Source organism: Ciconia boyciana, chromosome 10 (genome assembly GCF_034638445.1).
Source record: "Ciconia boyciana chromosome 10, ASM3463844v1, whole genome shotgun sequence".
Lineage (NCBI taxonomy): Eukaryota > Metazoa > Chordata > Aves > Ciconiiformes > Ciconiidae > Ciconia > Ciconia boyciana.
Genome location: NC_132943.1, coordinates 7,931,778 through 7,955,547, shown reverse-complemented (window position 1 = coordinate 7,955,547; position 23,770 = coordinate 7,931,778). Strand labels below are relative to the sequence as shown.

General features: G+C 36.2%; 1 protein-coding gene across 1 annotated transcript in view; it reads right to left on the bottom strand.

The window, feature by feature from the left end:
* Positions 1–3,813: 3,813 nt before the first annotated feature.
* Positions 3,814–23,770, bottom strand: part of DARS1 (aspartyl-tRNA synthetase 1) — a 42,486-nt gene continuing 22,529 nt past the window's right edge. Inside the window, exons 6-16 of the mRNA XM_072874713.1 lie at positions 22,584–22,664; positions 22,057–22,116; positions 13,931–14,042; positions 11,795–11,929; positions 10,485–10,632; positions 9,363–9,509; positions 8,294–8,336; positions 7,521–7,601; positions 6,753–6,864; positions 5,727–5,798; positions 3,814–4,462 (exon numbers count right to left, since the gene is read on the bottom strand). Coding sequence (XP_072730814.1) covers positions 4,371–4,462; positions 5,727–5,798; positions 6,753–6,864; positions 7,521–7,601; positions 8,294–8,336; positions 9,363–9,509; positions 10,485–10,632; positions 11,795–11,929; positions 13,931–14,042; positions 22,057–22,116; positions 22,584–22,664 — 1,083 coding nt within the window. The 3' untranslated portion in view covers positions 3,814–4,370. The remainder of the gene's footprint in view (positions 4,463–5,726; positions 5,799–6,752; positions 6,865–7,520; positions 7,602–8,293; positions 8,337–9,362; positions 9,510–10,484; positions 10,633–11,794; positions 11,930–13,930; positions 14,043–22,056; positions 22,117–22,583; positions 22,665–23,770) is intronic.

Genomic DNA, 23,770 nt, shown 5'->3' with positions numbered 1-23,770 from the left:
TGGGAGACCCAAGGCACTGCTGAGGAAGCGTGGAGCCGTGGAAGCCCCTATACCGTTTGCAGGAGGCATCTCGGGCAGCTTCTCACTGACAGGACCCACTAGGTAGGCTACACCTCCGGCTTCTGAAGGACTAGCCTGAGGTGAAAAGGGTGTAACTTAAGCCAGGTGAGGGTCAGGCTTTAGTTTGGACACTTGGCTCCTTGTCTGTAATGTTGTGTTTACAGGTATGATGGTATAAGATAACGTTTGCCAAGTGATGCCATGGCCGGCAGCCATTACTGAATGGCAGCTGGTGGCACACGATGCCTGCCAGCAGGAACTGTTTCAATATCTATGAAAAATGGCTTGGAATTGCTCTGCCACCTGCAAAGTCATTAATCTCTGCCTAAACTGGAATTTTCCTGTAATTAAAGCAGCTAAGGGCTGACTCTTTTCAGTTCTGAAACCCTTTAAAAAGTGCTGGCCGCACAAGCTTCCTGCAGTAGTGTTATTTCATGTTATGGTGCACTTGCCATATAGTGAACAGAGACTTGTCTTAATTGCAGAATGGTAAAGGCTGCCTGGCAATTTGGTTTTTTGGGTGTAAAAAGATTCAACTCCGCACGGTTCGCTCACTTTTCACTGCAGGGGTCAGAGTAGAGGTTCTGGCCGGGTTAGCCTTTTTTGAAAGCTGGTATTATTTTAATGCAATTGTTGTGCTTTGGTACCTAATTACAGCTTTTAGAGGGTTGGGGTTTTTTCGTTGTTTTTTCTTTTTGAAGATGGCTAAGGGCTAAAGAGGTTACAAAGTAGAAGAAAAACTGCCCAACTGTTTACAATTTATCCTGGGCTTACATGCTCTTTTAAACCCAAAGAAAATAAGAAAATAGTAGAACTTGATAACTTTTAAAAAACTTGCAGTGAATAAATTCTGTATTTTGTGAGATCATACTAGCAAAAATGTGCACAGGCACGAGTTGGTTGTGAGGCTTGTTTATTTTAGAAGAAATAATAATTCACCCTAGATCACTTCTGCTGGTTTTTCGTAATTCTCTCTACCAAAAACCCCCACAAACCTACCCCCACCCTGCATGTGGATAATGACAATACCCAAACAAGGAATAGTAAATAAAATCTGTTTGGGCAGATTGTGTACTCTAGATATGGCTGTCAAGAAAACATGCTCTTTTTCCAGGCTTTCTTTTTGGCACACAGGAAGATGCTCTAAGGGGACCCATCGCTGGCTGCAGGGTGTATGGGAGGAGTCATGGAGGTTAACAGTGGACTCCTGTTGCTTGAATGAAATCATGCCACTGCTGAGTGCTGCCGTACAGGACGTGCTGAAACCCCAGTATGAACTGGAGTCCAAGGCAGCCAAGCAGAGTGCCACAATGGATATTGTGTTCTCTATCACCTTGGCAGCAGAGTGCAGGCAACAGTTTGCTTTCACATGGAGGGTTGTCCAATACACCTGGAATTGACCGCCCCAGGGTGGAAACACAAAGTTTTTCTGCTTTTACTCTTCCTTTCCTCTTCCCCTGGCCCACTGGGCAGGGAGCAAGCAGCTGTGTGGTGCTTAGCTGCCCACTGGGGTTAGCCCCCAACAGGTGTGTGCTGCCATGGGGAACCAGTCCTGCACTTTGCTTCCAAAAGAACAGCCTGAGTCCTCTTTCCTGCTGGGCAGATTCAGAGAGCTCAGTGAACACAGATGGGTTTTCACAGGAAAATGTAGTTAAACTGCAGAAGCAAACTGAGGCTTTGTGTTTGTTTTGAGCCGATGACTCCCTGGCTGTTCCTTACCAATATCCTTTTTAGTTCCCTAGTTTAAAAAATTGCTTGATTGTGATTACCATCTGTATATCATGAAAGAAAAAAAAAGTAAAACACTTTAACTGGTGGAGAAGCAGCAGCAAGGTGGACTCCATGTAAAATGCTAAACTTCCTGCAAGTTACTGGAAATAAAGGACTATACAAGTTTGACTTTTCCAGAACTACCAAACCAAAGTTGCTACCTATCAAAGCAACATAAAGTTCTGAAATTACTATTTGCAGGGTTTCAAACTAAGTTCTAACAATGTGCAGCTCCCACTAAAGTATCCTGTTAAGATGACATTCAGGACAAACACATTTTGCATTTTGATTTATGATCATAATTATTTTCAGTTAGCTAAGAAAAACTGCATGAAAGGATTCTTCATACAAAGGAATCAGGGTCTCCATCCAAATTCTCGTCCTTGTGCAGCTACTGTGAATAAATCAAACTGCAGCATGAGCTCGAACAACTCTTAACAGAATTGGGATAAGCACAGTTGTTACAGGAATGTATGCACAAAACTTGCTGCCAAATCTAGAGCAAGAAACATAGTTCTCTGAATATTTTTTTTGTTGGCATGAAATGTACGTCAGTAAAATTTTGCTCCTTATTAGAAGGATGCGCTTCTGATGTAGAATACATTACCAGTTCCACAGGAACAAAAGCAATTAAATTAATTCCAGTTGGCTTAGCTGAATGAACAACTGTTTTGAAACTTGGATTCATCAGTAATAAGTCTGTGATGATGAGCTGCGTTTATAATCCACTTAGCTTTGTAAAGTATAACTGGGTACATTGTAAGATTTTTAAAGTTGGTAATTTGGGGAATATTCCATGGTAAATTAATTGCAACAGACTCAAAGCTGCAAAGTGTGTTATTGCTTGAATTGTGTGACTTCTAAACAAAGTTTAACTTTTATATTTCCAGTACTTTACCTAACTGACCTTTAGTATGATTGTTTTCTAATGGAGAACTCTTGTCACAAAACATTAAAATTAAGTCTTGTTCAATGGCAGCTGCAAAAGATGATTTGCCCTTTTGTGAAATTCTACACAATTTATACACAGCCTCACTGACCTTTTTGTAGCATAACCAATATGTGACTTCTCTGACATTTAAAAATCAAGGTAGCAACAATAACACGGACTGTCTAAACCATACCTCCTACTGAAAGCTCTTTATCATGTAAAATGTTAAGCAAAAATTAAGTCAGGAATTACAAATGTGTATGAATATTAGAGTAACTCTACTGCAGTGCCCAAGTAAGGAACTTAATCCTTTGCTCTTTGGCATCCACACTTAAAATGTTTTAAATTTGAAAAACAACTATCAGATGCAGTCCATAAAAGGAAGTTTCAAATACACTGGTTCCTCTCCAAATGCAGGGCACATCCTTTGGGCTGGGAGGAGGAGGAAGAGAAGCAGCTTTGCACATGACTGCAAATTGAGGAGGTTCAAGTAGGTGAGTCATTTGAGAAAAAGGATGTCTAGAAAGAATTTTAGAAGTACTCTGACTTACAGAAACACCCAATTTCTCTAAATGTACAACAGTTGGGCTGTTCACAGCATTTATAAATGAAAAAAAACCTGAAATAGGTTGGCTTACATTACTTGGTTTTCTTTCATTGGGAATAGATGAAATTCATTGGGAATTCATTGGGAATACATGAAATCCTTGCTAATTTGTTTTGTTTGTTATCCTAGAGGCTGGGTCAGGCAGAAAAACACATGACCTACTCTCAAACTCACTGTCCATTTATTTTCTGAGAATATTATATACCACTTGTGTTTTCCATGAGTGTATATAAACTTCTGTGCATTCTCAAATAGTAACATAAAATAAAGAACAGGCCTATGGCTTGCATACAACTTTCAAAAAAAAAAAGGGGGAAGATAGAAAGAAAAGAAATTTAAACTTTAGGCAGTTCCTGCATCATTAAAAAAAAACAAAACCAACCCTTATTGATTCATTATTATCTTGTGAGGATACAAAGCAAAAACCAGAAAGACAGATACTACATCTAATTTACTTTGAGAGATTTATTGCAATCTATTTTCACAATTTCATATGAAGACTTTTTGTTAAGAATGTTGTTCTTCTCACCTGCTTCTCTGCCTGACACTCATGTAAATTAACAATTGGCTGGTTTCCTCCTGATTTTTAAATTGCAAGCATCCAGTTATTTTAGCTTTGAGCCAATTCTGTACTTCAGAATATTCAATCTTGCTGATGTAAGTTAAAAATGCAGAATTTTTATTGCATAATTTATTAAAATGTTTAGAAACATGATACAATTTAATGTGACACTAGAATACTAACTCAAAGTATCACATTTTCATTAAAAATGTGCACAGTTGCCAATACAAAGAGTCTTGATCTGTTAAAATATTTTCTTTTAAATAAACAGCTAAGGATAAAAAAAATTATTGTGGCACTTTAGTAAATTAGATTATTTTTTTTTTTATTGCACATTATAATGCTCAAATCAATACAGGTTCATCAGTAGCAGGGGATATGCTTGCAATCGTATCATATTTGCAGGGCAAATCATCTCAAACTTTCAAAAGCCACTCATGTTAGGGCGTCAGTCGTTTGGGATCCCGTGGGAACATGGAGGTCTGACGAACATTATGCAGCCCTAGGTACAGCATGGTTACTCTTTCCAGCCCTACAACAAATGAGAAAAACCCATCAGTATTGTCAGTCTTTTGTTTGAAACTCTTAAGAAGCTAAAGGTACTTTATACCTACAGCCAGCCTCCCATAGTAGTGTGACCAAAGACTGAGATGTACATTAGCACGTCTGACTACAGAAAGGAGCTAGATCCAGAAATTAGGGATTTCCATCTGAAAGCCAGAAACCAGTGTTCATTCTCACAGCATGTCCTGTTTGGCTGATACTTGGCCTGACCTCTAGGATGTGCCACGAGGAGCATTTACTCTGCAGAAGAGATGTAGCTTTGGCTTCCTTGATGCCAGTTCTGACTGGTCTAAATGATTTTGGATCATCTGCAAATGCTGCATCTCCTCTGCTCACGAGTGCTGCATGACCACTGATGCTTACATCTTGTAGGTATTTCAGAACAGCTGTCTCAACAGCATATCGCAGATCTAATGCATTTACTGAAGGCATACTTAGGAAGTTGTTCTGAGAACATGCTAAGAATGTACTAAATATACTTTACAAAAGTAAGGCAAATGCAGAAAGACTGAATCAAAGAAATCACTGTGTTTATTGATCAGGACCTACAAAGTGTCCTATTTCCATATGCATGAACAGATTTCATCCTGCTAATGAAAACAATATGCATAACTGTAAATTGTTATCATTAAGATGCCTAAAACCTATTTTTTTTTCATTTTAATATGTAAAATACTCACACCCCAGACATGAAGCCTCAATACCTTTGCTGAAACAATTAACATCAGCCAAACTGATGAGCGGCATTCAGTCAAATCACTAAGTAAGACAGAAGCAATCACTTGTTTCTCCTCACTGCAGAACAGCTTCATCAAATGCACTAAGGGACCGGTGGCTTCTGGTATTAGTAGGCTATGATAAATCCATACATAATATAGTTTTTTCTTGCTTCCTTAAATTTTCCTCATTGGTCAAATTTGAAAGTGATGTGCCTGGCTAATAAATCGGCATTTTTTCTTGTGATCACCTACTTTTTAAACTTGCCAGACTGTGCCATTAATATTTTTCCTATTTATTTCATGATGATCCTTACGTTTTAGCTTCTCTCCCTAAATTCTCCAGGATAAACAGCCCTACACATTTACCTAACAAGGCTACTATTCTGAATTTTATATTGAACCCCGCTTGAGACTGAGCAGTTTAAATTAAGCTCAGGCTAACACAGAATAAATAAATAATAAATAAATAAATAAATAACAAATAAATAAATAAAATAAAATACAGATACTTACCTATTCCACCACCTGCGTGTGGAGGTGCACCAAAACGAAAGGAATCGATATAAGCCTTTATTTTCTCCAAATCTAGAGAGGAAAAAGATGTGTTTCTCATCTGCTTAATGAACCCCAAGCCAAACATACAAGTGACTAGAGGACTGCAAACACAACAAAAAATGTACCAATTTAACTTACAAACTAACAGTGGGGTTTTACTCATTAAACATATTAATTATCCAGCACTATCTAGATATTATGACTGTAACAGTTTTGTTTTATAATTTTGTTAATAACTTAATCAGGGAAGAAATTCTAGAACTGAGTAAGAACTAGGCCCAACTGTTCATTGTAACTTATGGAAAATGGTGACTTCTTGAATAAACAGCAGTGAGAAAGTGAAGATTTAGCAACTATTTTTCCATCTTGCTACAGTGGGAGCTACTCCTTTTTTGCTACTGCCTCCCTGCTGCTTCACTTTGCCATTCACCGAAAGCATAATTTTAATGTACATTTTACTCTCGTGATCTCCACCTAATTTACTCTTTTACCCTTCTACTATCAGCTGGCCTTGTCCCTGCTGAGTCTTTTTTGTTTTAAATTTCACCAAATAACACTTCTTGCTTATTTGCTGTCAGTTCAACATTTAAAAAGGACAGCCAACCAAGACTGTGCTAGAGTAATCTGTAAAAAGTTTGTGAGATTACAGAGACGCATGACTGAATGAGATTTGTTTGTCTACCCTCATTCTTGGGGGTAGGTATTTCGTTGAAGGTATTTCCTGCATTACATTCTCTCTAAAGTCCTCGGAAACAATTCCTTTTCATCAAGGTGTTGCTGGGAAACTAGTTTCTTAATACCACCACTCTAGATTAAAATGGTTAAACAGAATTAGATGGATTAACATTAAGCATGAAACAGCACTGTGATTTTAGCAACACTGCCATATAACAAATTCTGCCCCAAGTTCTTTCTCTAAAGGAGACAAATCCAATCATGATTTATATTCTTTTAAATTCAGCTTCATGTTGTTTGACTTGTTACCGATGCCGTGATGCTGGGCTCTTTCTGTCAGCAGCTGAGGATCGTGAATTCTCTGAGCTCCAGACAAGATCTCTTCCCCTCTCATGAACATATCATAAGAGTTAGAGTTTTTCTGGAAAGACAAAGATGAGTTTATTTCCTACTTACAGTTGCTCCATCCTTAGGTGGCAAATACACACCTCAATAACTTCACTTATGATATCCAAAGTTGTGCAGTAAGAGTGCAATGTATTTGGAATTTGCCTAGGAAACACCTAGGAATTTGCCTAGGAATTTGCCTTTGGCTCCTCTCATTAGACTGGAGTTGATTTTAAAAACTGAAGTTCATCTGCACGCCCTTTGAAAAACCATTACACTTGCATGTAGTTATCCCAGCAAAATAAGCTCTAAAGATATTTACCCTGGATTTAGGAATAAACTGGGGAATTTCTAACAATGTAAAAAACTGTATTTTCTGTTAAAGTATCTGTTGCCTGGGAAGAATGTTTTTGCCTCTTTTCAGTCATGGCAGCAGTGCTCTGACCATGGAGATCTCTTCATACAGCTCTCCCAATTTTAGCTAAATTCTTTCTGGTATGTTTTCACTAGCGAAGAGTAACTGTAAACATTTTACAAGTAATGAAACACTGACCTAATCTTGTTATCGGAATTTTAATTATAACAGCAGATCATATAAATATACTTTATCTATTTTGTCAAGTTATCCCTACACGGAATAATTTAAACTACAAAAAAACCCCACTGACAACAACAAAGAATTTTACTTACAGGGTTTACTGGGTCTGGCATTGTATAAAAAGGCCTCACAGCAAGGGGATATTTGTCAAGAATATAGAAGTCCGTGTCATACTGAAAGAAGATAATTTAAAACAGTTAGTACAAGAGAAAATTATGTAAAGAACAAATTACAAGAGGAAGACACAACCAGTGAATCTTTGAAATAAAATAAAAAAAGATCTCCCAATAACTTTCCACAAATTTGACAGTATTATCTTAAAAATAATAGTTATCAATAAAAGTGGTGTATTATTTTTCAGTCTTCCAATACTACTTCTAGTGTAAAATTACAAATGTTTAGCAGTAACATGTCTTGCTGTAGTAATAAGTGTTTATTTTTTTGCCAAAGATCTCATCTTCTCCTACAGATTTAGTTATAATCTGGTTTGTTTGTTTGTTTTTTTTAATTATTGTAAGAACTGGTTTTGGAACATACTATCCTGTTTGGTGTACTCAGTATAACAGGTGATAGAAATAAATATAAAAGATTGAAAATGGTTTGAAACAGCTTATTAATGATAAAGACAAAACTGTCAGTAGACTAAATAAGCAGCAGCAAAATGGGAATGCAGTCAGACAATCAAAAAATGCTTATGCTAATCACAAACTCTTCACAATTTCTGCATGTTCTGAGATACTGTATTCTCAATCAGCGTGTAAAAAGTTGTTTTACATGAAGTAGGCATTTATACTTAACCCAATGACACCATGACATCAGGTTTCAGATTCAATGACAAATTTATTTATTCTAAAATAATTATTACCTTTTCCTTTACCAGACGTCCCAGGAGCTTTTCATTAGGTGTGCTGAAAAAGATTATCACCATTAAAATTAAGTGATTCAAGCTTGTACTGATTATATACTTCATAAAGCTAAAAAGACTTCAAGCTACAGATCTGCTGCACCCCGCTCTTTAGAAAATCTAGTACTTGTTTCTGAATGTTTTGGATTGCGCAGAGAGAAATTTCAAGAATAAAGTATATTTATTTCTGTTCCTAAATATTTTGTATTGGTCCTAGAAATCCCTTAAATTAACTGATATCTAAAGATATTCTTGCTCTTAATATAACTACTTCCTAATCACCATATTCTGATTACTGAAGAAGTGTGTGCTCTATTTCCTATTGGCATATACCTTGTGCAGCCATTTCTTCTTAGGCACAGTGAGTAAGAAACACCGTAAAGCAGTTGCTGAGGAAATTATTATGCTCTATCAAACTCTTATGATTGAAACTTTTTTGATGCACAGATCGTTTAACTGTAAAATCCCACATTATCCTAATGGTACTGGATATATTATGGGAAAGAACAGAAATGTTTTAATTTATTAAGTGTCTTTAGAAAAGTTTATATATAATCAGTTAATTAAACACATCTTTCAGTCAATCAATGGGAATGCAATCACAATCACTTAACCATTTTCCTGAGAGGTGGAAAGAAGAAATGGGATGGTGTTACTGAAAAGAAAGAACTTAAGACTGAAGAATCTTTTTGTTTAATCCTGTTCAAAGACATGTGACAATTCACATGAAGGACTGCAATTGTCAGAAAAACAAATGCATCTTTTATCCTTAGAAGGTTCAAGTTACTCTCACTTTATGTTTTAAGTTATTTTCTTTTGGATTTCAGAGTTTGTATGTATAGTCTATGGTAAAAAAAAGGACTATTTTCATATCCATTCATTTATTTGTCAAGAGATCTGGATATGAGTACTGTTTATTCCTCTAAAAGCTTGTGGTTCCTTCTTGAGGGCTGTCAGTTGCACAGTACAAAACTGACACTTTACTACCACTTTCACAAGACACTGACACATTTGTGTACTGCCAAAGTACCTCAGATCTTCTTCATCACCCATCTCAACACCAGCCTCTCTAAGCATGGCCACAGCTTCACGGTATTCCAGCCTCAGAGTTGGCTCCAAAAACTTAAATGGCTCACATGGGAACTGTTTGTTCACTGTCTGAATTTCAGTTTGGAATCTATATACGAGGAAACAAGAACAGAAGCAAAATACAAAACAATCAAGAAATGTACTCTTCTTGCATCTAATAATGATTTTGCAATGGCAATACAATTTTGCCACAAGAGGTCCCTCTTGCAACATAAAAAACTGTTTTAAAGCCACTTCTGGAGAAATTCTGTACAATCCTAATGAAATGTTTCATGTAAGTTAATGCATCTACTTCAATGATATACATGTTAATATTTTACTATTACTTCTGTTTTATTCGTTTTGTAAGAAATAATTGACTAGGTCAAATTTTCACAGTAAAGACATTGAGAAATCATGCCTTTGATTTGTAATATTTACCTGGGTTCTTCTTTGACTTGAGTAATATCCTATTTCAAATATAAAAGAGAAATTTCCTTCTAGACAGATGAAAAGATTTGCATTTCTGCTGGCAAGATAGTCTAATTTGTAAGAAAATGAAAACCACTTCCTAAACTTCTGGCCTGGCTTTTTAATGAGTTAGACTGTGAATAATGGAAAATAATCTTTGCTGCTTTCATGGCAGAGATGCAGGCTGTTACAATAAATTTGATTCAGAAAAACTTTCTGAGACAGTAAATATTGTTTAATTTCAAAATAGAACAATCAGTCTACCTATAGTGGCACAAAAAAAAGGTTTTAAATTAATGATGGATCATTTCTGTTAGGAAGTCCATTCAACAGTAAACAAGTTTTCTTAGTGCAAGCTAGCATACTCTAGGAGATGCAACTTGGGCTAAAAATAGACAGTTTACTGGCCTATGGCTTGAGTGAACTTTAAAAGTCAGGCACAAAGAAATAGTTAAGAACAAAGCAAAAATGTTTGTTTTGAACTTCTGCTGTAAATCAGATTAATAATTAGTATCTGACAAGCTGAGGATAAAATGCTCACCCATTTCATACCACAGTGCAAGAGATCTCAAACAAACGAAGTTGCTTATGAAATGGAAAATGCTCTCATTACCTTTCCTGAAGTCCCTTGAATATCTGCACCAAGGTATCTGCAATCTCATCTACCACTTCATGATAGTGATAGTTAAAAGCCATTTCAATATCCAGACCAACAAACTCAGTCAGGTGTCTGTGCGTATTGGAGTCCTCAGCTCTAAATACTGTAAAAATAAACAACAGAAATTCTAACTGACCTGAAATTATCATTCCATTTTGAAAAATAACACTGACAATCAATCACATCAGCATTTGGATCAGGCAGACAATGCTGTCTTTAGACATGACAATTCTGACTGAAAAACAAAAAGAAAACTATCTGTCTCAGAGCATCATTTATACCAACAGTGACAGCATTATTGTAGCTGTGGTGCTCAAAGGATACAAGACAGACAAGAGTTGTAGAGAGGCAGTATCTCTTGTTAGACCAACAGACAGAAGTGGAAAAAACAGATAAGCTTTCAGGCACACAAGAACTTTCAGACTTGAAAACTGCCTTTTTCAGAGGAAATGGACTTGTGCACGTGTGTGTGTTCTGGGTTTTTTTTCCCGTAGATACATGAGTCTAATACAAATATGTCTTCCTATAAACCATGACTTATTTCTTAGTAATAAACAAGAAATTTAAGATCTTCTGAATTACTTGCATCTTTTTTTTATTTTATAAGCTGTTACTGATTTGTTTTCCAGCATTTCCAGCTTATGTATCTTTAAGCCTGTCTTTAAGGTCTTAGAAAAAGATGCTGTATTACCACTTGAAGAGGCCATATCCTATCAGCTTTTGAGAAAGAGAGAGCATGAGACTGGAAATGATTAATTTTTTATTATTTACTGACAGCCCAGTTAAAAGTATGCATTTTCTAAATAAAGTTGTTTGGCACATATACAAGAGCAAGGGATAAGTACATGTTAATATGCAATGTGAAGTACATAAAACCTAGCTTGCCTATTTTAACTGCTTACTACTGGGCAACTAAAGGCAACTACTAGGCATGGTTAATAGGAAACTATGGCTTCAGTAATCACGGTGGTGTTCTGTGTTTCACTATCTTCATCATATTATCAATTTCCAATACAACCCTATTCTTTCTCCTCGCAGAACAGCAGGGACTGGAGAAGAGTACTCCACCCTTACTTCAGCATTTTAGTTTTGTCCCAGCAACTTCTCTGTCAACTTTACTCCCATTAGTCACCCCAACTGAAATTTGTGTTTGGTAAGTGAAACCATCCAAAGCTTTCAGTGTGCGTGTTATCCTATTTGTACCACAACTGCTAAAAGCCATCACTGCACCCTTCAGACTTTGGATAAACGAATGCTTTTCTTACCTGGCCCAATGCAAAAAACCTTTTCAAAGTCAGCACATATACACATCTGCTTGTACAGCTGTGGGGACTGAGCCAGGTAGGCACTGCTTTTGAAGTATGATACAGTAAACACATTGGCTCCTCCTTCACTGGCAGCTGAAAAGCAAATGCTTGTAGTAATTATTAAAATAAAAATGTAATAAGTAAATCAGAGGTAGAACGATAGCCTATTGATCTTACATTTAGAGATCAGAAGGAGATTTTTCTTCACAGCATATTAGAGGAAAAAGATATATTTGCATCCATTAATGCTAAGGGAAGTTTTGCATCTCAGGACTGCCACACATTGTCTTGCAAATCTGCAAATTTAGTTGGGGTAGTTTAAAATGTTACCATTCCCAGCTGTCCTTCACCTTAGAGTGAGAACAGCAGAGAATGCATGCTTGTACCACCGCACCTACTTGCAGCCCAACATTTCTGTGGAAACCAATCTTTAGCAGTGACGTAGGCTTCCAGGGGTTAACTGCAGAGGCAGAGATGAAAGTGCATATCCTGTTTTGCCAGGACCATCCTCTCTAACTGAAGGTATAAATATCTCTCAGAGCCAAAACTAGATTTACCAGAGGACATCTGCAAAAGTATAAAGCTTTTTCTCAGTTTGAGGCAGTTTTCGTAGAAGGTTACCTTGAGAGAATAGGAACCAAGAACACATACATTTGAATCCCTTACTGCAAACTGCCTACCAAAACTATCAGCTGAGTCACATTACCTTTCCATTTCCCAGTGTGCAATATGAGAATTATAGGTGCCTAACTTGCTAAAAAAAGCATGCCAGAGTGAAAGATTAGTTAATAATCTTTGAAAGTTCTAATGTTAAGATAACTCTAGGTAAAGTACTAATTATTATTATTACTAACCATTCCACTAAGATTAATGTTTCTTTTCTTTCATTATCACTACTCCCACTGAAATGGTTTCAGTGAATATTTACAGTCATTTTTGAATACAGGTAACTTTTAAAATCTCAAATCTTAAAACAGCTATGATATTTAAATTTGAAGTTTAGTAAGGATTGCATTGACTTAACTTAGTTATTTTTACAAAATATGATCTCATTCAAACAATAGGATGCTTGCTTGCTTGCTTTCAATGGTACACTGCACAGTAAGAACAGCACACTTCCTCAGAGGTCCTACGTAAATAAACTACTTGGGAGTCTTTAGTACTCATGCTGTTTCAACTGTCTCTGTAGGGAAAAAAGTTATCTAATCTTATAGTTCAATGATACTTTCCATGCTGAAAGAGTAGTTGCTTACATGTATTTTGTTAAAAAGCCCTTTTTAAATCTCATTCAAGAGCTGTCTTCAAAAATATAAATATGGAAGTATAAAATTCAGTAGGCAAAATGTATGCATATAATGAATGCACATACAATGAGAATAATACAAATATTCTGCCCTACAGTAGCATTTTCCATGCCATATGTCTTAGCGACATCAACAAAACCTCAAAGAACACCAATAAGATGGAGAAAAACATCCATCAGTAAATCAAGTAATTTGACTTTTGAAAACAATACAGCAGATCAACAACAGAACCAGAAGCAGAATCTGCATTTCCAGACTTTTAGTTGGGCTGAAGCTGTTATGCCACACTTAGAAAAATGATCTACCACCTTCTATTCAGCCATATGCTCCTTCCTAAAGAAGTGACATCTTGTATATACGATTTTTTTGGTATATACATCATCTTTTATACCATGATATGTTTGTTGTAACTTCTTTATGATGGAAGCTGCTTTTAATCTAAATTAGAGTGGTGGTTTTTTTGATACTGGCAATGGAACTGACAGTGCTCATAATTGAGAAGACTGATTTGAAGAACAATGCGTATGATCAGACATCTGTATTTAACCAAATTAAAACTTTAAATGCACTGCAGAGTACATAAAAGAGGTATATATAATATTTGTCTTGTCATTCTTTTAACATCCAAAGTTAGGAGAAAAGTAAAGAACAACTTTGATACCTGCTAGAAGAAGTTTGCTATGTTGCACCTAAATTAAAAATAGAATTTTATCCTTTTTAAATAAAAAGTTACTCGCTGAGCAACTGTAAAAGAAGCAGACCTGCAGCTGCTGGATCACATATACAATACCTGAAATTATTTTGGGAGTCTGAATTTCCACAAATCCCTTGTGAATAAGAGTTTCTCGGAAAAGCTGACAAATACCAGACTGAAGGCAGAAGATTGCCTGACTAGTGGAGGTCTATAAGAAGAAGATAAAATAAAGAATCCTAAGTTAGTTTTTCCTGATTCTGTTACTTTTTCTGCACAGCTGGAAGGACAATTCTCTTCTCTTAGGAACACTTGATTATTGTATTTGCCTAAACAGAGAAAAGTGCAAATCGGTCATTGTTTATTACACAAAAAGAAACAGCAAAGGAAACAAAATTCCTCATTTCAATATATGACATATTCAGTTATAAAGGAGGCACTATGGTCAATTCAACATTTAAAGAATCACTGATTTATGAGATGTGCTTCTGGAAATAAAGGTTTTATAGTAAGAAATTGAATAAAAACATTCAACCTATTAAAAAGCTTTCAGCACACTGAACTAGAACAGCTGCAGTAATATACAGTGCATGATAAAAGCAAAGCCCTCAATAACTTACATAAGGTAGAAATGTTTGTGTCTATTAAAGGCTACCAAAACCAATGTTTTTCACGTAAAAACACAGCCACATGTAACCAGGTACAACACTGCCACAAAAACATCCCAAAACCACGGTCTAAACTCCCAGCATTTAAAACAGTCCACATAACAGGTGATCATATGAACTGCCATTCTTCTGTCTTTTCAAAATTTACTCTGAAAGTACATTTAGCTGAAAACAAAAGTAGATTTAGCTGAATTGATGATCATCTTTTTGTTTATGTACGTGACACAGTTAAGCTACTTATCTGGTTAGCAAATACCTACACTAAGTGTTCTTGTAACACTCTTGGGCTTTAGCACGAAGAAAAAAAAAAACCCCTACTGAATGCTGAAAACACTGCACTACGTCAACACTGAACCCATATCTGATTTTGGGCTTGCAGTGTTTAAGACCTGACAGTTAGCAACCTAGAAGCGTATATAAAACCTAACGAATTCTTGCAAACAACTAAGAGAACGGTTCTTTACGACAATCTGCGTCATAGCACTGTTTACTTCTCCTTTCTGAAAGGTACCCAACTTTTCAGTTAGGGTAAGAGCAGCCTTGTGGGCTTTTTCACATGACTCCTACCAAACCACAAAACAAAAAACCCCCAACCAAAACAAATTATACAAGCACCCAAATTTAGACAGTCAGTCAGTAGATACATTGAAATAAAGCTACATCCATCATCTCTGCAAGATAAAGATACCACTTCACTGAAAAACCAAGAGAGAAAACTTTAATAATACTGCAGATCTGTAGTAATCTGGAGTTATTTGCAATTTTAGCTGACCAATAAAATACCTCAGGAGTGTAAGTGGTTGAGACTAGTAAATAATAGCTAGCAGCTCTCACTGCCTGATAGCATTAACCACAGCCGCTACTCCCGCTACTTTCAAAATGAAGGAAATGAGGTTTTGAGCAAGAGTCACAAAAGTACCCTCAAACTTTTTCACCTTTTTTACATGGGTCTCCCAGAATCAGACATATGCTAAGACTTAGCCTGAGTTCTGGGCATAATTTGACAGTGTTACATCAAAGCACCGGGATGATTCAAAGGGATATTTTCTTTTCTTTTTTCTTAGCGATCTCCTACTTAGAAGCTGAAAGACATTTTCCAAGAGATGACAACTTAAACAGTCACATTTGGCTTTACCAATACAGTTTTTGATAAACTAGACAAATTTCTAAAAATGCTGAGAGACAAAATGTGTAACATGTATTTGAAGTGGGATAGTAACAATGCCTCCTGTACCCTTCTGATGAACCAACAGTTTGTGCCAGACCAGGTAAGAATGCAGTCCTAAGTCATACAGTCCTACGAAAAAGAAAAATGGCTGCTAAACCCAATCTGAAATCAATTACTTGGTCTGACGCCTGAAAGTGTGCACAGAAACACAGCCAGTCAATAACTAACACAGATCTCTACTAACAATAGTTCATCAGATAGTAACTCCTCCAGGCTTTAGTGAGGATGCAGAGCAAAGACTGTCTTCCTAATCCCATCTATAATGATAAATTATACTTAAAATTTAACAGTATTTATGAAAACAGCCAAATTCACAGATCTGGATGCTGAAGCTTTTATTTAACTACAGACCAAGAAAAGAACAAGCAGCAATTCTCCATACCTCAAATTAGATCTGACAAGACCACTCTTCTTTCTACCAAAGGTGGCTGAGTTTCAGTGCCCATTCATTCAGAGACTACCAACAAGGATAACTGTTGAGAATTTGTGATATTGCAGTCTCCTTGTAAGAATTAAACAGGCCAACAAGACATTTGAGATAAGCACCTAAAGAACTGCAACTGTCAACATGCAGTGGAGTCAAATGGATGACCTCAAAAGTTTCATGTGCCACTACAACTTTCCAAAGATTTTAAAGATTATTCTGTGTCTACACATGGAGCAAAACTTTTCAGATTTAATTACATCCTTTGCACTGGTATAATGTTTAGGACAAAAAGAGAGTGAATTTATCTGAAGAAAATAATTCAAGCTGTTGTCCTGTCTTTAACTGAGATGCTGGTATGTATTTTACCATGTTTGGTACAATGGTAGGTAACACAGTTACCATCTGAACTACCACACTTAGGTACAACACAGCAAACTAAAGACAGAGACAGCTGTCAAAATGCATTGATTTTTACCTTTGCCTTAAAAAAGACTTTGCCATGGCATTCTTTTCCTGTAGTGTTTACTCTAATATGAACTCTTCCACATATATATTGGCAAACTATCTTATCTGAGACTATGGCAAAGACAGTAAATACTCCTTCAAGAGTTAAGCAGAATCAGAAACAAACTGATGCCACTTAAATACTGTTGCAGTTAACAGTGTTAATGTTTTAACTTGGTCTGCAGAGTTGATGTTACAGGAAAACTCATTATTTTTAATAATCACCTTTGTTACAGACAGCAGAAAAAATGTTTAGCTAACAATGCTGAAATATGAGTTTCGCTCATAACCTCACTCTAATTTCACCTGTGTGTTTATTATTTAAAGGCCACAAAGGAAAATATTAATAATAGAACAGAGTGTATTTTAACACTATAAAGCAAGATTATAAAAACAATTATCATGTTTTATTCAGCATAAGCTGCAGTATTAGAATAATCATAGCCACGGAAGTTGCCAGAGACCAACAAATGTGTTTCAATAGAATTGAGGGCAGTTAACACCTTTCGTGATCATATCTCAAAGATGTGCGACTGAGGCACAGACATGCAGAGTTGTGAAGTTTTCTTTTTACTCTCAAATCAGCTGTAGAATTTGTTCCATTCTCACCTCAGTTTTGCTTTTCTGTTCACCTGCTGTAACTACCTATCTTCCACCATGAACAATAACTAAATACATAAAGTAGGCTAAATACAAAGGGAAAATAATGCAATCTATATTATTTTAAGTAATATACGTTATTTTAAATAATGTAAATAATTTTGCAATTCCTCTACTATATATATGAGCAATGAAGTTCTTGCTAGGAAGTAGGATTTACGTTAAATAACAGTTTTTTAACCCCAAAGTGACTGAAGTCAGCTTTTATTCAAATTTCAATATTACTTATAGTACAAGAAGAAGATACGAACATGAGGTTTGTTGTCTAAATGACTGGGACTGTGTTATGTCTTCACCACCAAATCACTACCACAATAAAATAAACTGTACATCTGCTTGTTCATTACAGCTTGAATTCAGTCAGGAAAAACACAGCTTTTGCAATGAGTAAATTGAATTCAACACAATGAAATCAAGCTTGAAGTAATCAAGTATTTTGAAAAAAACTGCATTAAGATCAGCATACAGTTGGATTATCATATAACATAGTCTGACATCCATAAACTACTAGAGCTACAGTTTAATGTTTATGCTCTACCCTGAGCAGTTTAAACAGGATAATATTGACCCTAAAAAGACTATGCTTTGGTCTCAATGAGCTGTGCATTAGCAGACACAATTATAGCATCAGGACTGCAAAATGCATATAATGCAAGTCAAATTTGGACAGATACTGTTAAGATAAAAACCCTGCTGGACATCAAAAATAAGCCAGAACAAGGACATCAGTCAGGTCCATTGTTAAAACTTGATGAACCTGAATTGATCTTTTCTTCAGAGGAAGACATACTAAGAAGCAAAACCCAAAAATCAGTGTTTCACTTGTTGTCTTTTCTTCATTGTTTTTCATCTACCACAGATCTTCATGAAACATGGTTTCTGTAGGTGTTTTTAGAGACATGGAAAGTCTACAAATCACTGAATACTTCAGTTAAACTTCAGAACAGCAGAAAAGTAAAGATTTAAAAACACGATCAGTGCACCAATTTGCCTTTTTTAATTGTTCCAATAAAGGAACAGCAAATCAAACATCTCTAGAATCAACTGTTTTGACTTTCATTAAGCTATCATGAAAAATAGATACTTAGGTCAACAGCGGTTTCCTCACAGTTACCTGTGGTTATGTGAAAGAAAATCTGGTCTATACAAGGACTCTTCCTTCTTCTTACCAGCTCTCTTGTCTCTATACCCCAATTTTTCTACTCCTCAAGTACGTGATCTGTATTTTACAAGTTAACCCATGAGGAACAGATTCATTCTTCCTCAGTCATCACTCCTTGGAAAGGATTTTTAAAACGCCTCCACCCTAAATAATCACCATTTTCCCTCCAAACATCAGAATAACAACTACAGCAATAGCTGGCATTTAAGTACTTCCCATCCCTAACCTCAGAAAAACTACCAGACACCTCTGGAAGATCTTTGTCAGCAACCAGAATGCAAGACTGTTAAAAATACAGTGCACTATTCAGCCTATTTTCACATGTACACAAGAATGGAAGCCTTGCAATCTTTGCAGAATACTTTGCATATGGCATCTCCACTAATGTAATTTCCTTATTATTAATCACACTCCTTCTATTGCATCATAATCAAACTCTCCTTGGTATACATCATAGCTGGATGGAGTGATGCTATTTTTGGAAATCCAGTCCCTTTCATTCATGCAATAACTGAGTTTCACTCAGCTCCACTTTATCACGATTTGGCCCTACCCAGTGAACTTATTGGTTAATCACTGCTTAAAATTAGTTAAACTACTTAACTACTTTAAAGACTGTATTTAAATGGACAAAAATAATTTTAATTCCATACTAAGGACTTTTTTTAGTCTGAGTCTAGTCAAGATCGATGCATTTAGTTTGTTAACTCTTTCTCCAAAAAATAGTATCTCTCTTTTTGATGTTTGATGACCTCCTCGTTCCTTAAAAAACTGGGGCACTGAGGAAACCAGAACTAGATGGTACATATATCTGTGGTTGGACTTCCTCCCACACTTGTAGCAGGGACAGATCATCACAGCATCTCTATTAGAATTCTGTTAATTCTATTCTGTTAACATTTCTTCCCTGCTGCCCACAATTTCATTTTCCTAGAAAGAAGAGATATGGGAGAGCAGTGCCTAACAATGGTTTCAGATACCTCTCTGAGCTTTCAACACATCATGTCTTCTAATCCTCCTTAGAACGTGCCTACTTACGCAGTGCATTTGAAACACTACGGGCTCTCTGAAGTCCCATTTGTACTACAGCTACAGTATATGTAACCAAATCGCTGAAAATTCATTACTACTTTTTGGGTTTTTCTTTTTTTTTTTTTTAGTTATTTTGAAGGACAAACTGTCCCTGCTCTTGTGATTCCACTGCATACAGTGCTTAGGATGTGCACATATACGTAAGTGCATATATTCCCACTGGGATTTCCCCTTTCTCCATTAAATACCTTTTCTGCTTATTCAGTTCTCCTTTTAAAAAAACAGGTCAAAGTAACACATAATTATTTAAAATCTTCTTTTGCACAAGCAGAGCTCCTGAAGAACAAACAAAGCAAACTTATGAATAGGCATGAGCCTACTGTTCCAAAATAATCTGCTTTTAATAATCTGAAACAAATAATGAAATGTACAACAGAAGAGACACAAACTTTTCCCGTACATAGGAGGAAGGCAAGATAGATACCTAAGCCTAATCAAGGGAAAGATGTGGCCAGGTTACATCCAGCCATGGGTGCATGCAGAGGACGAGACATTAAGGCACTGAAGTACTGAGATTTGACACTTCATCCTTCCATGAATTTCATAAAAAGTTAGCCTGAATTCCTCTTTAGCATGGAATTTTCCATGCTTTTCCTCTTAGCATGGAATAGCTGTTTAGCAGCACACTGCGGCAGCTGTTGGAGCTAAGGAGAAGAATAGCTTCTGTAGAAGGCGGAGTTAAGGTTCAGACCTCAAAACAAGGTGCCAAACATTGCTGAATAAATGGTGTACCGACAATGGTTGGGACATATAAGTTCGAAAAGGTTATAGCAGCACCCACTTAGCTCACCAGCTGTACCCTCCAGGCAGAATACTGACAACTAATGTTCCATTACTATACTGGAGGAGATATACAAGAAGTATTGGGAGTCCTGCTGGACTACTGAATGCATACAGGGACACAATAATTTTAGCCCACCCCTTTCTGTTCCATCTCTGGTGTTTCTTCTGGCATTACAGTCTTCCTTCTTTTTCCACTACTATATACCTTCTTAGGTTTTACTCTGCAGATGCCCTCAACCGAATTACAGCCAAGGATACTTTCATGCCATTATTTTCAGCTAGTATTTTTAAGTGTTATTTTGTTTTGTATTGCTTCTCTGTTCTGTTTGGGGTTCATGGCTCTATTCAGTTTATTATACAGGTATTTCATTAATTCAGTGGATTTTCTTAAGTTTCTCTGGAGTGATGTTGAGTATTTTTCTTCATTGCCAGAAGTTCAAGTAAAACTTGCACTTTGAGCATCCCAGAGTTCTCCCTTCAATTTAGTACACTGCCTTACCACTACCATAAGCCGTCGATCCTTTAAATGATTTTCACTTTCAACCATTAGTATAGAATTCTTTTCAAAGGCTTAATTTAAGACACAGATAAAGAAACCAATATAATGAGTTACTGAGTATCCTGAAAAGTAATCACAAATTGAAGTTGCTCAGTATTATACATAAGATCTAGTAAAAAGCAATTAACCTTGGTCCAAGTAAAACAATTTGCACAAGTAGTTTTAGTTGCTGAAATAAGGAATCAGATGTTCAAATGCTTTCAGCATCTCAGTGCCAGAACTTTTCCATATTTTTCAATAAATGACTTTTTTGTTTTATTTCCCAGGTCCATAGATTGATTTACTGAGAAACTGCCATTATCAGAACTTTGAAGGCAGTACTAGATACACCCTAAAAATGAGCTAAGCACGCTCTTCATTCAATGAAAAGTTAATTAAAATTTTATTGTGGAGAGCCCAATATGGGAAAAGGCCCGAAAGCCTCATGTCAATATGAAGTTAGTTACTTACACGCTTAGCATTAGCTGCTGTTTCATTAAAAAAAGAAGAAAAGTGCTGTAAGTGATTTAGTGGATAGTTTTTTGCTGCTGATCAGAAAGAATAAATATTTGGGAGGTATATGAATTCATAGAAGGCTGTGTCTCTATGACCTGGATGAAGAAAGGTGTTGGGGGGGGGAAGGAAAAGATAAAAAGATATTAATGCTGTGGAAGAAACAAAGAGAATGAGATTGGTATCATGGCCTGGTACAACTTCACTTACGAGATGTGCATTAGAGCACCTCAATTACACGTTAAATTCAAAACTTCCATCTTATACTTCAAAACTGAGCTCTTACTACAGTTTTTGGGTATCAAAGACTATATTTGAGAAGAAGTGTTGTCTCTAAATTGTCCCTATTCAGTCACCTTTGACTTTGTGAATAAAAAAACCCAGATGTACACGGCCACATGCCAAATCCTAAATGTTCACCTTTAAACTACTAATAGATGTTTTTTGATTAATGTCAGGAAAAGTGAACATTTAGGATGAAAAAATCCTGTGTTTTCACAACGCCACTCACGAATAGAAAAACATGTTGCTTAGTTTTCTTCTGGCCAACAATATACTTCCATCAAATCCATGACTTTTATTGCTTCATGGATTAGAAATGTGAAGAACAAACACTTGCAGGCAAGCATGCAACACAGCACGTTCCTTACCCTCAGATCAATGACTCTGTTGTCCAGTCTTGTATCTTGGTTTACAGTAGCTCTTCCATCCTAAACAGTTGTGCAAAAATACATAATGAATACATATACCTCCAAACCCCCCCCCCCCCCCCCGACAAAACAAAATCAACAAAAACATCCTTTGGATGAGAGCCAAGGGCTACTTCTAAGTTCAGTAGAATTTCTAGATCATTCTAGAAAGAACATACAGCAAATAGGCAGCATAGCAAAGCTTAAGGTGTAACTTCTCCCATAGATCACAAGCAGAACTCAACTATGAGGATCCAGAAGACATGCAAGCAAAACTGCAAACCCTCTGTTTTTGACCTTCTACTGCTGTTCAGCAGACATCAAAGCTATAGAGATTTCTAACACAGTTCTGGATAACATAAAGGAAGTAAGTAAAATGCAAGCCTAACAAACCCCCAAAATCACTGCATTAAGGAAGTTGCCTGGCTTCCATGCTTTTGTTCAATTACAAAGACAATAATAAGTATTTGAGGATGCAAAGTTTTCACCTCTTCTCCTTCCACTTCTGGCCGAACAGCATCATCCAGCTGTAAGGGCAGTCGGGGTTCAGCTAAACTGATCACATAGATCTGAAATTGAGACAGGAACAGAAATAGCATGAGACTCAGCTCAAAAGGAGGTGTGATTTACAAAAGGTTATTTCTGGCATAGACTTGAAACAGTGTTTGCATAGGCTGTTAGCTGTAAGACTGTGATTTTATTCAAATACTTGAGATATATGGGTGCATTCTCATGACAATACTGGAAGTGTTTAGTTCTTATTTTCCTTTTGAAAGATTAAATATATCTTTTTTTTCTTCCGGGAAGCATTGAGTTGAGGAAGTACACACTGCCTGAGGGACAAGCCTATTGGCATGAATGCCAGGTCTGAAACTACTAGATTTCACAGAGTTTTAGGTTCTGATTCCAGCAAGATCATCCTGTTCTTCTCATTGTTAATGTATTATTTTACTTATCATCTGATTATATCTGAAAGAGCCATTTCAGATTGAAGATTTATGAGATACCTAAAATACAATCAGAGAATGAAAAACACCTTGCCTTGCCTTACAGTCTAGTCAGAGGTGAGTGCATTTTATATTCTTTCACAAAAATCAAGCATATGATAATCTGCACATATATTAAAACATGTTTCTTCAAAATCTGCAGATTTTCCCCAATGCTGTTAGGTAAAATTTACCTTACTGCTATAACTATACTGTACTCTACTCTTGAGGTGACTGTGTTTCAGCTGTATTGTAGGCACACAGTTTGGTTGAAAACCTTTAAAAGGAAAGGATATTACATAAAGGTTTAAATACGCTTTCTATTTAAACAAATTACAAAGTTGCACTTCCTCCAGCCCTACAGCACAAGCTACAGGAATTTTAGATTTCAAGAGCTTCCATACTGTTAAGCCAGTGCTTTACTTTTGCTGAGAGTTACTTATTCCATTCCATTGTACTTAGGGGAAGATTGTAACTTTCTGATAAAGAAGAAACTTCTGACTTGCATTTAAAAAGAAGCAGACTTTTTATTACAGTATCTGCTGCAGTTAAGAATCAAAAACTAAAATTACAAGTATTCCTAGCCAAATTATTCTAGTGACATACTTCATTTTACTTGGTACTGTAATTCAAATGGCAGATAAAAATAGGAAATTCTAAAAATCAAATCTCTTAAAACCAGAAATGTT